Source organism: Coloeus monedula, assembly GCF_965178545.1.
Source record: "Coloeus monedula genome assembly, chromosome: 25".
In the NCBI taxonomy this organism is placed as follows: Eukaryota; Metazoa; Chordata; class Aves; order Passeriformes; family Corvidae; genus Coloeus; species Coloeus monedula.
The window spans coordinates 5,009,043-5,023,964 of NC_138805.1; the positions used below are offsets into that span (position 1 = coordinate 5,009,043).

Sequence of the window (14,922 nt, forward strand, 5' to 3'; positions counted from 1 at the left end):
GTGGCGGCGGCGGCGGCGGCGCCCGGTTCCAGCGAGGCCCCGCCCTCCTCGCCGGCGCTGATTGGCCGCCCGCCCCCCCGCGCGCCCGGTCACGCCCCCTCCGCCGGGGAGGGGCCGGCGCTGATTGGCGGGGCAGCGCGGCGCATGCGCAGTGCGGCGGCGTGAGGGCGGCGCGGCGGCCATGGCCGGGGCGGGCGGGGCGGGGCGGGGCGCGGTCGCCATGGGAACGCGGGGGCCGCGCTCGCCCCGCCGCCCCCGGGAGGGACCCGCGGCCTTTCGCCGCCCTTCCCGCGCCGAGCTTGCGAAACAGGATCGCTTCCCCTTTCCTGACGGCGCCTTCCCTTTTCTAAGAACGGCCCGGACGCGAGGAAGCGGCGGCGCACCCCCCCTCTCCCGGGATGTGCCCGAGGCAGGAGCAGCACCGGCGTCCCCATGGCAGGGAGGGAATGGGAACAGGAGAGCGTGGCAGTACATCTGGCAGGTACCTGAGACGTCTCCCCGCAAGGGCAGGGGAAGGCAGAGCCCACCGGGTGTTCCCGACATCCCGGCTCCAACGGGAGAAGGAGCAGGACCGGGGCAGCGAGAGCAACAGGGAGAGAAAAGGGGACCCGGGAGGGAAAAGGGACCAGGGGCAAAAAAGAGAACCAGGGGGTCAAAAGGAGACAAGGGAGAGAAGAGGGAACTAGGGAGTGAAAAGGGGACCAGGGAATCTAAAGGGAACCAAGCATTGAGTTTGTCAGAGCTGACACCACCAAAAATTTCAAAAAATTACAGCATGGGCTCATACGCTGTTTCTTTGCTGCCTTCAGATCCTCTTTTCATCTCCTCTCCAAGGTAGAAGGACACATCCTTTTGCAAAGAACAGCTGTGGCTGGTACCACACGGCAACAGCCTCACCACAGGGGCTGCGACAGGAAACCGGGCAAAGGAAAACTGCAGGTGCTGCAGTTTGGCTACATCCCTTTGGGGAACACGAGCACCCCAAACTCGGGCCTGGAGGCTGGACAGCACAGCCTCAACCAGCCTCCTCGAGGGAGCTTTGCTTCCCCTGTGGCAGCCACTTGCTGAGGAGCCAGATCGACAGGCCAGCAGGAAGCAGCACTAAACACAACAAGGGAGCGCAGCATGGATTGGTTATAAAACTCCCTGTCTTCATTTTATTGCCTTTGGTAAAGCTTGGTAAATATTTCTGGGACAGGCAACTCCTTGTCTGGCTTTAATTACCTGGGTAAATTTTCCTAAGGATTATATTGACCTCAAATATGTCAACGTTTATTGAGGCCGTGTTCCTGAGGCTTTTCCCATTAGGTGCTAATGGATTCTGGCTAATAGTCAAGCCGGACTGACCACCAGCGGGTGCCCTGGCCAGCTCCACGCTACCACAAGTACCTGGGGAGAGAGCTGGGGAGGGCAACACTGGCTTTGTGAGAGCCAAGTACAAAAATCACCATGGCTCTGATCCAAAGAGATCAGGGAACTCGCTTGAGCAATTGCATTCCCAACTATCTGCTTCCCTGGGCATGATTCACTCCACGTCAGGGCTGTAGCTACATGTGAGACTTCAAGCAAAGGTTGGTTTTGCTTGGGATTGTTCTGACTGTCTCACTTGGGACTCCTGGGAGGGTTTCACTTGGTACTGTTGGGACAGATGCAGGGATCCCACACCTTGGTGCTGCTGGGGGCTCCCAGCCAAGCTTATCCCACCTCTCCCTTGACTGTTCAGCCCCAAACCACCCTGCAGCTGGTCAGCCCTGCTCCCTCCCGAGCTGTCAGCTCCCAAAGGCTCTGGCCAAGAACTCCTTGCACCCCAGATGTCTGCACTGAGCTCAGAGGAGACCACAGAGGCAGCGACTTCCCTGCCTGACGGGGTGATGCTCCATTATCGCGTTTCCTTTCGTGCTCGAGAAGGGGCCGAGGTAAAACCTCAGCCAGAGGTTTGTGGTTCTTGGCCACATGCAAAACTCCACGCTTATTTTCACTCTCCCACACTCGGCAGAAAGGTGAAACTTCCCCTGCTGGGATCCCCCCTGTCCCTTTGCCCCCAGCATTGTCACAGCCCTAGCAGGGCATGAACAGATGCTCCTGATGTGTCACCTGCAAGGGGAACCCTCAGGAATGACCCTTGCTGTGGAGCACAAGGGATGCCTACAGGAGATCGCTCTCAAATCCCGGGAGGTCCAGTGCCCAGGGGCTCCCAGGATGGCTCTCAGCTCCTCCCTCCTCAGCAGCACACCTGGAGAGCTTCCCACATCCACTGCCCAGCTCCAGGCTTGGGAAGAGAGGATGGATCTGGCCCTGGGACACGCTGCCAAGTCACAGTGCTGTCCATAACATCACCCACACAAACAGCAGTGTGGATTTGTCCTTTAATCACACCCCAAAAGGGTGGTGCAGGGACAGTGTGGTGGTGGGTGGTGGACACTCACTGCCCACGGGTTCAGGGAGAGCATGAGAGGACAAGCACAGGAGAGATGTCCATGCGTGTGCAGATCTGAGCCAACCCTCAAGTCCCCTGGGTCACAGTGCGGAGGGCAGTGCCTCAGCTCTCCTGGGAACTCCCAGAGCCTGGAGCTGGGTGAGGACTTCAGTGCAATGTCCTGAGAAATCCCTGGAGGTAGCTGGGCAGGCAGACACACAGGTCTGCGGTCAGGTTACAAGGAGCTGCCACTGTGGTTGATAAAAGCTCGGAGCCATCCTCGGTGAGCAGGGACGAGTCCCTGGGAGTGTCATGCTGAGCCAGGCATGGAGACACAGGAGCTGTGTGTGCAAGGGTCCATGCTGAGCAGTGCTGCGGCCCGAGGGGCTGGATGTGGCCTGGGTGGAGGTGCTGTGTGGGGGAGCCTGTCCAGAGGCTCCTGGGGTGTTAGAACGCCTGGCACAGCTTCGTCTGTTCCTCCTGGCGCTGGCTCTGTGGGGACACAGGTTGGAGGGGTCTTTCTGCCTGGCCCCCGTGGCCAGGGGACCACACAGCCTCCTCCTGCTGCCACCACAGGTGGCAGGGAAATATTAGGATGGGCAGAATAGGAGGGTGGCAGGACTCAGAGCACTGCCAGGCTGTGAGCACTGCCCTGAGGAGTTACCTGTATGATCTCTATACTGTTGGCAGCAGCCATCAGCCAGGACACAGGTCCCTTTGGTCCCACCTCAACATCACAGAGTGCAGGGGAGCCACTGCGAGAGGGCAGGGAGGGCGTGCAGGAGCCCGAGGCAGGGTCACTGTCCTCAAAGAACTGCAGAGGGGACAGCCCGATCTGGAAGAGCAGAAGAGGGATGGATGCACAACCCCTGTGGAGGACCCCCATCCCACCCCAGGGCTCCCCGGCCAGGGCAGGACCATGCCCCCAAAACCTACCGAGTGGTAGAACTCATCACTAGCGGGGTCGATGACCAGCAGCGTCACCTGGTCCTCATGGGCGCGGATCCTGTGCACGGTCTGCTCGTGGTCCAGCCCCTCGATGCTCTCCCCGTTCACCGCCAGCACACGGTCCCCTTCCTTCATCCCTGCCTGCTCGGCCGGCAGCCCCACATCCACATCCCACAGGAACTGGCCTGCCACAGCGGGGCAGAGGGAGGGGGGAGATGCTCGCAGGGAGGAACTGGCTCTGCTGGCCCCCGTGTGCAGGTGGGGACAGGGTCCCAGTTGGGCTCCTCCCAACCCTCACAAGTGCCTTGCTCAAGTACAAACTGCCCCCCTCGGCCCCCTCACCTACGCCCCCTGAGCTGCAGTCATCCTCCTTGAGCAGGAACCCGTAGCCAGCAGGGCCCTTCACCAGGTGCAGCTCCCGCACCTTGAAGGGGAGCCAGGAGGTGTCTGCCAAGGCAGCCGTGACCCGCAGGCCCCGCAGGCGGTAAAACTCCTCCACGGCACTGGATGCCACCAGCAGTGTGACCTTGTTGCCGCTCTGCTTAAGCTGGATGGGAAGCACGGGCTGCTCAGTGACATTCTCAGCCCCATCCCTCACCCTCCACTCCATGAGCAGGCACCTTTTTGGTGAGCTGTGTGTGGGAGTAGCTCTTCACGCTGTCCCCGTTGAGCTCCAGCAGCCAGGAGCCTGGTGGCACCCCTGCTCTGTCCGCTGGCCCGTCCTGCAGCACCGACAGCTGGAAGGTGCCCTTGGTGCCTGCAGGAGGAGCAGAAGGGGCACTTTGGGGTGAGTGGGGTGCTTCAGCAGGGAGGCTCGTGGGTGCCAGCATCCTGCTTTACCTTCCGGACACGACACACTGAAGCCAAAGCCACTTTTGTCCCTGATGACGTGGCACAGGCGTGGGCGGATGTCGTCCGGCAGCATCTGGGACAGGTCCCTGCCCAGGGATTTGGCGGCTTCGTAGGAGTCACCGTCCAGCACCGCCAGCAGGACCTGGTTCCCACTGGCCTTGATCTTCTGCACCACCTGGAAGGCCCCAGGCTGTGAACCCTGGGCAGGCACTCCCCTCCGATGGGGTGTCCCTGGGGTCAGCAGGGGTCATGAACCCTCTGTGCCCCTGGCTGGGGGGATCCAGGCGTTCCCATGGGATGCTCCCAGCTTACCCTGACGTGGTCCATGTGGTCCACGAAGTGGCCATTGACCTGGAGCAGCCGGTCCCCGTCCTGCAGCCCCCTGCGCTGGGCCACCCCCCCCAGCTCGATCTGCCGGATGACGTGGCCCTGGCAGCCCAGCTCCTCGTGGAGGCAGAAGCCGAAGGTCTCCGTGTTGTCCTTGGTCAGGAGGTAGAAGCGGGGCTCCCCCACGCCCTCGCCGTCTGTGTGGGAGCACAGCCCGTGAGCAGGGCCCTGCAGGGATCCTCACACGAGTTCTCTGCCCCATCCTGGGCTGGGGATCTGCTCATCCCTCCTGTGTTCACCTCCCACAGGCCCCCAGTGTGAAAGGACCCCAGCAGTGCCCAGGTGCCACAACCCCATGCAGACACAAGGATGCCGTGGGAGATGAGGGTGTGTATTTACCCGTGTCCTCAGTCAGTGTCAAGGCAGGGTTATCGATCCCAACTTTGGGGTTAAATTCAAATTTTCTGAAATGATAAAGGGCAGGAGAGGCCACATTTAGTGCAGGACAGCCTTGTCCCTGCCTCCCCCAGCTTTGGGGAGCCTGTTCCTCCCAGAAAGGGCCAGCTGGGGCCTGTGCCTCCTTTTCCTTGGGGAAAGCCAGAGGGCATCTCCCTCTTGGACCATTCCCCACATCTCTCCTGTGCCCCAGGAAGGCCCTGGCCAAGGGGAGATCAGCACTTACATGATGGACATCTTGTCTCCCTCGAGCCCTGCAGAGGGAGAGGAGAGGTCAGCACAGGAGGTGGTGGGCTGGGAGCAGACCCCACACCCTCGAGCACTCAAGGCTCGTCCACTCACAGGCTGAGCCTGCCATGCCAGGTGAGGGGGTCTGCCAAGCCCACACAGCCCCCGAGCCCCTCTGTCTCTCAGCACAGGTTGTTCCTTGGCCCTGTCACCACTGTCCTCCTGCATTCCCAACAGCAGGACCTGCTGCTCAGGTCCCATGGGCACTCACTGCCCAGCCCAGTGAGGGAAAAGCAGGCAGATGGAGCTCAGTCCTGGGGGTTTACAAGGCTCTTCAGTGAGGGGTGAGAAGGTTCACCAGGACCCCAGAGAGCTGCTGGAGCGAGGAGATGGAGACAGAGACCTTCCCCGGCACACACCTCCCCACAAAACCCCTCCCCACCTCTTGGGGCACAAGGCACCCCAAACCCAGGGAGAGGGGATTCCTCCCCGGCATCCCCACAATGAGACATTTTCCTGCATGCCTCCAGCTCCTTTCCACAGGCTGCCTGGGCTCTGGCATTGCCTTGCTCCATGCAGCAGCAGGGCCTGTGTGTATGGGGAAGGGTCTCCAGAGGATTCCCCGGCACGTACCTTTTGTTTGCTTCATGGCTGCAGGGATTGCAGGAGGGAGCAAGGTACAGGGTGAAGTGGCAGGGAAGTGTCCCCGCCTCTTCCAAGGCGCCCCAGGTTTAATGGTTAAACAGCCCAGAGGTCTCCCCTGCCCTCCCAGCCCCAGGGCACTGCCAGTCAGAGCAGGGAGCAGGGACCAGCACCCCGGGACACCCAGCGTGTGGACAGCTCCTGGTGGCTTCCAGGGGGACACACGGAGGGAAGAGTGACTGGTTCAGCACTGGAGCAGAGGGGGGCTGCTCCACGCACACCCTGTGAGATGGGGAAGGGGCAGAACCCTCTGCTCCAGTTGCTGGAGGGGCAGCTCCACATTCCACCCCAGGAAGGGCCCAAAGAGCAGATCACATCTTGGCACTAGTGCGCTTCAGTGGAAACAAAGTGGTGCACTTTAATGCTCCCAAAAGATTCACAGACAAGCCCCAATCCTGCTGCCTGCCACTGCTCTGGCTGGGGTGCAGGGGCTGGGTTTCCACAAGCCCAGAAGAACAAGTCCCATTTGCTCCTGGCCTGGATTCTGTCCCATTCCCACACTTCAGCCTTGCCTGCAGAGGAGGCTGAGCCCCACACACCCAGCACCTTTGACAGCACCATCCACTCAGCATCTCTAGGTGGGTAAGGGTGCAGGGAATGTGCTGCTAGGCACCCTCCACTGCCCCATCCCTGGCTGGTGGATGGGCAGCAGATTAGAGGGTCCCATCCTGCAGTTTCCCCAGCATTTTCTTGACCTCGCTCTCGACTCGCAGGAATTTGGCTTTTCTCCAGGGATTGGCAGTCTGGCTGCGGCTGCTCTCCAGGTCCTGCAGGAGGAGGGCGAGGTGCTGCTGGACCCGCTCGCGGTCCCAGAAGGGCAGGTTCCTCTGCACCACGTTCAGGATGTGGGACCAGTAATCGGAGACATCAGTGCCTGCCGTGAGGAAAACCAGAGCCCTGACGCCATCCCGGTCCATGCGCAGGCTGTCAAGCGCCCTCTTGCCATCCTCACTGATGTCGTTGAAGTAGAGGCTGGGAAAGCAGCAGGAGACACCAGTGAGGGCTGAGGGGAGGAACAGAGGCAGACAGGACAGGGAGGCCGTGTGGGCAAAAGGGCAGGGACGTGGCAGAGTGGACTCACTGCACTTTGTCCAGCGTCTCGTGCCTCTTGGCCACCTCCACCACACGCAGGGCTGCCGCGTCCGTCAGGGAGTTGTAGCCCAGGTTGAGCTCCTGCAGGTGCTGGTTCTCAGCCAGGTGCTGGGCGATGGCTTCGGCGCCGGGGTCCCCCAGTGCCGTGTGCAGCAGCGACAGCTGGGTCAGCGAGCGGTTGCCGGCCAGCGCCTCGGCCAGGTAGCGAGCGCCCTGCTCGCCCACAGGGTTATTGGTCAGCCTGTGGACACGGGAGCTCAGGGAGTGCCAGGGCACGTGGTGGGCAGCAGTGGCAGTGTCATGCAGGGCGGGGGCCGTACTCACCGCAGGCTGCTCACCACACACTTGTCGTGCAGGAGCAGGTCACGAATCTCCTTGCAGGCGTCGGAGCCCAGGCTGTTGAGCTGCAGACTGGTGCAGAGCAAGACATGGGGGTGACGGGAGCAAAATGGCTGTTACCTGTGAGCCTGGCAGCCCTGCCCGCTTCATTTTGCCCATCACCATCCGCCCTGGGCTCCCCAAACTAGGCCACTCCAAGCTTCCTCTGCCAAAGGGAGCACAGTGACACCGCACCGGAGCATGAGCCAGCAGAGCCAGTGCCAGCAGGAGCAGGGCAAGAGGAAGGGGATGGCGAAGTCTTCAGGGGGTGGGTGAAGGTCAGAGGAGGGATCAGGGCTCCATCAAGCCCTCCTGAGCATCTGGAGGAAGGAAGTGCGGCGTAGCCCAGCTGCACAGCCCGATCCATCTGTGCTGAGCACGTCTCGCCACCACCTGGGCGACAGGAAGACCTGCAGCTCCACAGATATTCTGGAACGTTTGTGGGAACATCTGCACAGCCCAGACTCCCACCTTTGGGACACCAAACTCCTCACAGAGCTAACGACACGGGGATGCCGGGGAACTTCCCGTAGGGACGTGGGTCTGCCAGGACAGCTGGCAGCCTGCCCAGCCTGTACCAGCTGCAGGGAACTTCCCAAAATTCCTGCGGGAGGGTGAGCTGGGACTGCAAATCCCAGCACGCAGTGCCCTAGAAAGGCTGCTCAAGGAGTGTTGCATGTTGGGAGCTGTAGTTCCTAGGTCTGCACTGAGGATAAACACACCCATCCTCAGCTTTTCCATACCTGGGCTCCTAAAGCATCCCCGTGATGGGCAGACGTGAGGAAGAACCCAATTTTTGAGCAGTGCCCAAGGGCAGGAGGAGGTGGTACTCACTGGAGAGCTTTACATCGCAGCAGGACAGGGAAGAGGGTCCTCAAGCTGCTGCTGTCCAGGTTGCAGGAGGTCAGGTTCAGCTCCTCCACCTCGTGGCACGTGGTGCTCATGACGGACGCCAGCACAGAGCACTTGAGAGGGGTCATCTTGACAGAGGAGAGGTTGACAGCACGGAGGGAGCGGATGGCCTCGGCCGTGAATCGCTCGTTCTGGAACTCGTGCAGGAAGAACAGGTAGTCCATGAGCTCAGAGGGGGGCAGGCCCTTGCGGCCCTTCCTGATGACTGTCTTCTTCATGGCCTTAGCGATCTCGAAGGCTGCCAGGTTCTTGATGGAGCAGCCCAGCTGCTCCAGGATGGCGCGGTTGCGGCGGGACAGGATCCCACCCATGAAGATGGGAAAGAGCTCAAAGACCTCATCGTCGGGGGCCTCATCGGGGTGGCGCATGGGGCCCTCCACACCCAGGATGCTGGAGTTGATCTGGTCCAAGACATCATCATTGTAGTAGTCCTCCTCTTTGAACAGCTCCTCTGCCATGGTGTGAGCGATGGCATCCTTGTCCTTGCCGCTCACCCGGGAGAAGTAGCGAGGGAAGATCTTGAGCAGGTTGAAGAGCACGGGGAGGAAGCGCAGGGGCAGCACCTTGGAGATGATGTTCACAACCACAGCCACATCTTCACTCACCTTCCCGATGACCTCTGACAGCTCCTGCCCCACTCTCTGGGCCAGGGTCTTCTTCTCGCCCAGCACCACGTACAGGGCTGCCAGGTACTCCTGCATGGCGGGGATGGTGAAGACAAAGGTGTGCTCCTTGCCTGGCTGCACACACGGGCTGAGGAAGAAGCGGAAGACATCGCTGCGGAAAACCTCCAGGAGGTTGAGCTCGCTTTCAGTCTTCATCTCCACCTCCAAGCACTGCTGCAGGTCTTCCTCTGAGAAGCAGGTCTTGCGGGACATCACCCCCTCGTAGGCCAGCTTGCCCACTGTCTTGGCCACATACTTCATCATGGAGATGTGGGTGGGGTCGGTGCTGTCCAGCACCTCCCCGCTGAAGTTGAGCCTCAGGAAGCTGGTGTAGATGCCAGTCAGGGTCTGGCTGGGAGGGACCGTCCTGGTGAAGTAGAGGAAGTGCAGGGTGGTGCACACCAGCCAGCAGTAGGAGGGCAGGAAGCAGGCAGCCGTTATTTGGTTGTGGCGCTCCAAGTTCCTCGACAACATCTCCACCAGGTTCTCCTGCTCTGCAGAGCTGCAATCCTGGCCTTTCTCTCTGGTGCAGCCAGGCTGGCTGAGACGCATCTGGAAGTAGAGCTTCTGCAGGTTGGTGTCGGAGAAGCCGCAGATCTCGGCGTAGCGTCCCACGTACTTGCCGGGGATGCGGCGCACGGCCGACGGGCGTGTGGTGACGATGATGCTGGCCTGGGGACACAGGGGTGGATGGGTTTGGGGCTGCTCAGCAGGGCACAACCCACAGAGAGGTGCACAAGGAGCACCCCATCCACAGGCTGCGGTTCACAAAGCTGGTGCAAAAAGGGTGCTGGAGGGGACAGAAGAACTTTCCCCATTCCCTGCTAGACATAGACACAGTCTGGGAGTTCACAGCCTTCATCACCTTACCAGGCCTCCCCAAAGACCCCACCAGTGACATGAAGCCACCATGGCAAGTCTCTCCACAAATGGAGGCTGCCTGCTTGCTCCCAGTCCAGCTGGACTGCAAATAACTATCACAACAGCCCTCCCTGTGATGCCTCAGGGCTCATCCCAGCACAAAGGAGGGCAACACTGACCTCGGGCAGGAGGTATTTCCGCAGCAGATTGACCACGATGGCAGAGGGAGGCACGGGCTCGTTGGGGTCACAGCACAGCTCCGTGCCAGCCAGGCGGAAGTCCAGGTTGAGGCGCTCCAGGCCGTTGAGGATGAAGAGCACCTTGAGGTTGGAAGCTTCCAGCACCGGCACCACATCCCGGAGGTGCTGGTACTTCTTGGTGATGAGGCGCCGCAGGGAGATGTGGGCGTGGCTGTGGGACAGGTCCTCGCAGGAGAAGGGGATGACCAGCTCGAAGCGGGGCAGGCGGCCGTGGCACCAGTCCACCACCATCTTCTTAATGAGGGTGCTCTTGCCCGTGCCCACGGTGCCATAGAGCACCACGTTCTTCACCTGCCGCCCGCAAGTGTCCACGTCAAAGAGGTTGTGGAGGCTGATAACCCGTCTGGAGGGCTGCTGGAGCTGGTTCTGGATGGTTAAGTCAGGGGAGGGCTTCAGAATCTCCTCCAGGGAGCTCTCCCGGATCACTGGGTCCACGTGGACGGCATCCAGAGAGAAGGAAGGGCCAAACTGCCTCTCCTCATTAGGCTGGTGGCTGAACCATGCAGACAGGCTCTTCTGGTGCTTCTTGATGGCACCTGGAAGGAGGAAGGTGTTGGACTTGACAAGAGCTTCTCCCTGGCAGGGGACTGGGGAAGTTGCCTGCCCCAAGCCACTGCAGAGAGGGGACAGCACCCATATGGGGAACCCTCACACTGCCCAGGACAGCAGCTGCCCCCACCCCACTGTGTGAGACCCTCCCTCCCGCACAGAGCTGCAAACTCACCAGAAGAGGCCACGTTCCTCAGCTGGGACTGGGCATGGCCAGAGGAGCCGGGCTGAGCAGAGTTCTGCTGGGAGCCGCCCTGGTAGCGAACACAGCCCCTGCAAGAGGAGGGAGTGTCACGAGGAGCAGCTCCAAACCCTGCCTGGGGCAGGGTGGGCAGGTCACAAGCCAGGCCGTGGGAAGTGCTGAGAGGAGCCAGCTCACCCCTTCCTTCCCCCACACCACAGGAGAGCGCAGGGCCAGGGCAGGGGCACGGCTGGGAGGTGAAGGCAGGTCAGCAAGCCATGGGCTGTGCATTCCCAGAAAACCCGTGGAGAGGCGGAGGAGGTGGGCTGGAGTCAGAGCAGGCAGGGAGGTGGGTCTGGGTGTGTTTCTAGGTGGAAGCAAAGCAGTGTCCTGGTGCCAAGGCAGCCAGCTCAGCCACCCAGGTGCTCTGGCAGAGCCCCAGCCGTGTGACACTGACTGTACCTGGGGAGGGAGATGCTGCTTGTGCGAAGGATCTTCCTGAGGAAGCACCTGCCTGCAGGACCTGTGGGGAGGAAGAATGCACGTGGTCACGGATGGCCCTGTCCAGCCCAGCCCAGCCCAGCTAACCCCACCCAGCCCACTGGCTTCACACCTTGCTGGGGTGTCCCACATCCCTGCCCAGCTGGGGAGGGATGTCCAACAGGGACAGGCTTCCCTGGGGACAGGACAGAGTGCCAGAGGCACAGAGCCCAGCTCACCTGGCACTGCAGCAGCACGCACAGACACACTGCGGGTCCCCCTGCTCCCTGCCAGGGACCGAGGCAGCTGTGCCCAGCTGCCCCAGGGCAGGCAGCTCTGGCACTGCATGGCCCGGGACATCCTCCACCTGAAAGACAGGGGAGGTGGGTGAGGGGCTCCGGGGTGCTCTGCAGAGCACAGGGAGCTGTAGGTTTGTGCTGCAGCAGAGCCCTGCCCAGCCTTACCTGCCCCAGTGCAGTCCGGTCTGGCAGAACCGGCTGTGCTGGCGCTGACTCAGGCTCCTGCCCCGGCTCACCAGGGTGATCCTTCAGGAGCTCGGGTGGTGCTCACAGCCCGCAACATCCTGGGAAACTGAGGCACGGGGCAAGAAAGATACAAGCAAACCCCATCAGAGAGGAAGGGACGAGCAGGGTGACAGCTTGCTCACACCTTCCACAAGCCACGCTGTTTACAGTCCCTTTTTATGTTTATCCACATGGCGAAACTGAGGCACAGGGGCAGAGAAGCCGACCTTGAACACGGGTGTCCCGACCTCGCTGCCTTTGCAGGAACAAACCCCACTGTGTCCCATCCCCAGTGTCCAACCCCTTCCCAGCCGCTCTGCTGAGCCGAGGGCCCCGTGCTGCCCTCCTGCTGCAGAGCCCTTTCGGGACCCTCTCGGGCCCCCCGTGGCACTCGTGCCCTCGCTCCCTGTGCCGTCCCCGCTGCACGGCCGGGGCTGTGGCGGTGCCGGGGCACGGAGCCCACCCAGGGCACGGAGCCCGGGGCACGGAGCGGGGCGAGAGCGGCGGCGGCGCTGGAAGCAGCGGGGTTACCTCGTCCAGCAGGGTTCCAGCCGGGAAAGCCGAGCTCCCCGTGCTCACGGAGCACAGCCCAGAGCTGCCCATCCGCCTCCTGCCATGCCTGTCCCGGGCACGGCTCCGCTGCGCAGGCGGCTGTTCCGCAGATTGAATTTCCTGCAACGCCTTCCTGCCCTGTCCCGCCCCACGCCCGGCGCCTGCCAGCTCCCCGACCAGGATGGGAGAGCGGCCGGGAGGAGCATCCGCACTCCCTGCCCAAACACAGCCACGCGCAGGGCTGGGGGCCTGGGGTCTTACCAGATGTGCTGCCAGGCGGGGATGTCCTCCGGACACATCTGGCGGCTCTGCATCCCCAGCTGCTGCCCGGCTGTGCAACTGCAGCCTGCAAGGACAAGTTCTGCTCTGCCGAGAATCCCTCCCCACCGGGAAAAGGAGCTGGGGGAGGCTCTGCCGGCAGAGCAGCCCAGCAGCGCCCGGTTGTGCCAGTTTGACACACGTGATGCACACACAAACACGCACAGCTGTACCTGCCTCTCGCTGCTGGCAGATCTGCTCTGGCCACCCAACAAGGGACAGCTGTGTCAGTGGGGCCACATGCACTCTTCTCAGTCCCTGGATGCTGTCCCGGGAAGTGCCAGCCCACCCAGGGGTGCTGGGACTGAGGGGTCACACCTGGGTAAGGCTGCCAGGCCGTATTTGCATCCCAAATCCCTTGACAACACCCCCCACCCCTCACACGTGTGCCCTCGAGGCTCTCAGCAAAGGGAGACATCCAGGCAGTACACTATAAATATAAGTTTTATTGATGTGTGAAATCCAACAAGTACAGCTGGCATCTCGGAAACACCGACACAAACTGCAACATCTCCTCCTGCCCTACAGCTCCCGGGACCCTCTGGGCACTGGTGAGTGCCAGCAGCAAGCTGGGACCTGGCACCCCGTCCCTGCGGGGCACTTACCTGCGTGTACAGCCCAGCCTGGAGAGCCCAGGGCCTCACCTCCACCCTGCCTGGTTCCTGCCAGGCTGCAGCTGTGGGCAGCAGTGCCCTGGTCCCACTTCGCAGCCCCCTCCCAGCAAAGCAGGAGGACCTGGGCAAATGCCACCTGGCCAGCTGCCACAACAGAGCTGTGCCAGCAGACTCCCCCGGCCTTTGAGCTGTTACCTGCATTTATTTTGGCAAGCTGTCCCAGGGAGAAAGCAGCTCACGCCTGTGTCTTGTGGAAATGTGAGTTTCAATGGCTGCACTTCTCTGCATGGTTGCCCCCGGGATCACACGTACCCCGCACTGTCCAGCCTCCTCTGCACCTGTGGACATGGTGAAGGCTGGAAAAGCTCAGGGGCCAGCGTGGCAGGGACACACACAGAGATCCCAGGCTGCCCGTGGCAGAGGGACAGGACAAATGGTGTCCACACAGTGAGAAGGAAACACTGTTTTATTGCCTGATTTGGGGGAGGGGTGAAACCCTGGGAGAAGCTCCATCCCCTCCCTGTTCTAGCCCAGTCTCCCCTCCAGCAACCCCCAGCCAGGTGATGAAGCATTTGCTCTTCTTGTGCGTGTGACAAAGGTGGCCTGGACATGCATGGAGGTGAGTGGCCATACCCCTGCCTGCCTGCCTGCCATTCCAGCACCGGAGAGAGGCAGAACCTGATACAGCCGTGGGCTGAAGGGGCTGAAGCAGTTTGTGGTGGGTTGAGGCTTGACCGGTGTTCCCAGGGAGCCAGGGCCACAGCTTGAACCCCACCCTCATCCACTCAAAGTGCATCACAAGGGAAGGCAGGGGCAGGAGAGGAGAGGAGGTGTGGGGGAAGAAGCCTGCTCTCCGCCATCACACTCCTAGTGATTATCCAGCTGCGTTCTCTCGTGGGATTCCTGCAGCCAGAAGCACCCACGGCTCTGCTTCCCTGCCCTGATAAAGTGCATCCTTGCTGCTTCCCTAAGGGGCCCCGGGAGCAGGACAGCTGCACCCCATCCCTCTGCCATGCCAGGGCAGAGACAACCTGCTCCGGCAGGACAGGGACCATCCCGGCAGCAGAGGGACAATAACCCCCGGCTGCTCAGCCCAGCCCAGCCCAGCCGGCCCGGGGGCTCAGTGCAAACGTGCTTCTTCCCTTTGCATTTCCCTGCACCTTCCACCACCTCAGGGACTGTCCTTGAGGAGAGGGAAAGGACAGTGGCACCTCGGCTCAGTTCCTCAGGCAGCACCAAGGGTGCCTTTGCCCTGTGCCACATCCCTCACTCATCGCAGCCCCTCTGTACCAACACATTCACCTGTGTCCTGCTGCTCCGGGGACGAGGGGCCTGCCCCATCACCCCCAGCCCCCAGAGCCCTTGCCCAGATCGGGGACAGCCATCCTGCAGCTCCAGGGCTTGTCCTGGCCCTCTGCCCCGCAGTGGCCACGTACCTGGTCAGCTGGGACACTGCAACGCACCGGTGCAGGAGGCACAGGCTGTGCTGAGCCCTCCTGGACATCCTAGGGGTGCTGCCAGCTGCCCCATCCCAGACAGGCTGGGCCCAGCAGTGGGAGCCCTGGTCAACAAAGCCTTCCCTGTGCATGGGGGACACGGGCAGTGGC

The 14,922-nt window shown here is 61.8% G+C and overlaps 2 protein-coding genes across 2 annotated transcripts; both read right to left on the bottom strand.

Moving 5' to 3' along the window:
- Positions 1-2,787: 2,787 nt before the first annotated feature.
- On the bottom strand, positions 2,788-5,488 carry NHERF4 (NHERF family PDZ scaffold protein 4; the record flags this gene model as incomplete). The annotated part of the gene is made up of 9 exons (XM_082297003.1): positions 2,788-2,908; positions 3,081-3,251; positions 3,353-3,549; positions 3,707-3,911; positions 3,985-4,121; positions 4,205-4,391; positions 4,529-4,740; positions 4,943-5,007; positions 5,226-5,488. 9 exons carry the CDS (start codon positions 5,486-5,488, stop codon positions 2,864-2,866), a joined length of 1,482 nt encoding a protein of 493 aa, XP_082153129.1. The 3' UTR covers positions 2,788-2,863.
- Positions 5,489-6,367: 879 nt separating this feature from the next.
- NLRX1 (NLR family member X1) lies at positions 6,368-12,472 on the bottom strand. The gene is made up of 10 exons (XM_082296921.1): positions 12,363-12,472; positions 11,772-11,898; positions 11,547-11,674; positions 11,290-11,350; positions 10,822-10,919; positions 10,017-10,633; positions 8,234-9,648; positions 7,346-7,432; positions 7,011-7,262; positions 6,368-6,901 (listed from the first exon to the last, which is right to left on the bottom strand). Exons 3-10 carry the CDS (start codon positions 11,665-11,667, stop codon positions 6,583-6,585), a joined length of 2,970 nt encoding a protein of 989 aa, XP_082153047.1. The 5' UTR covers positions 11,668-11,674; positions 11,772-11,898; positions 12,363-12,472; the 3' UTR covers positions 6,368-6,582.
- Between the last annotated feature and the right edge of the window lie 2,450 nt (positions 12,473-14,922).

Excerpts from the sequence above, each read along its gene's own strand:
- NLRX1 (XM_082296921.1), bottom strand. The coding sequence starts at position 11,667 with ATGTCCCGGGCCATGCAGTGCCAGAGCTGCCTGCCCTGGGGCAGCTGG. Across the intron at positions 11,351-11,546 it reads GCGTGCTGCTGCAGTGCCAG|GTCCTGCAGGCAGGTGCTTC; the intron begins GTGAGCTGGGCT and ends TCCTCCCCACAG. Across the intron at positions 10,634-10,821 it reads GAGGAACGTGGCCTCTTCTG|GTGCCATCAAGAAGCACCAG; the intron begins GTGAGTTTGCAG and ends TCCTCCTTCCAG.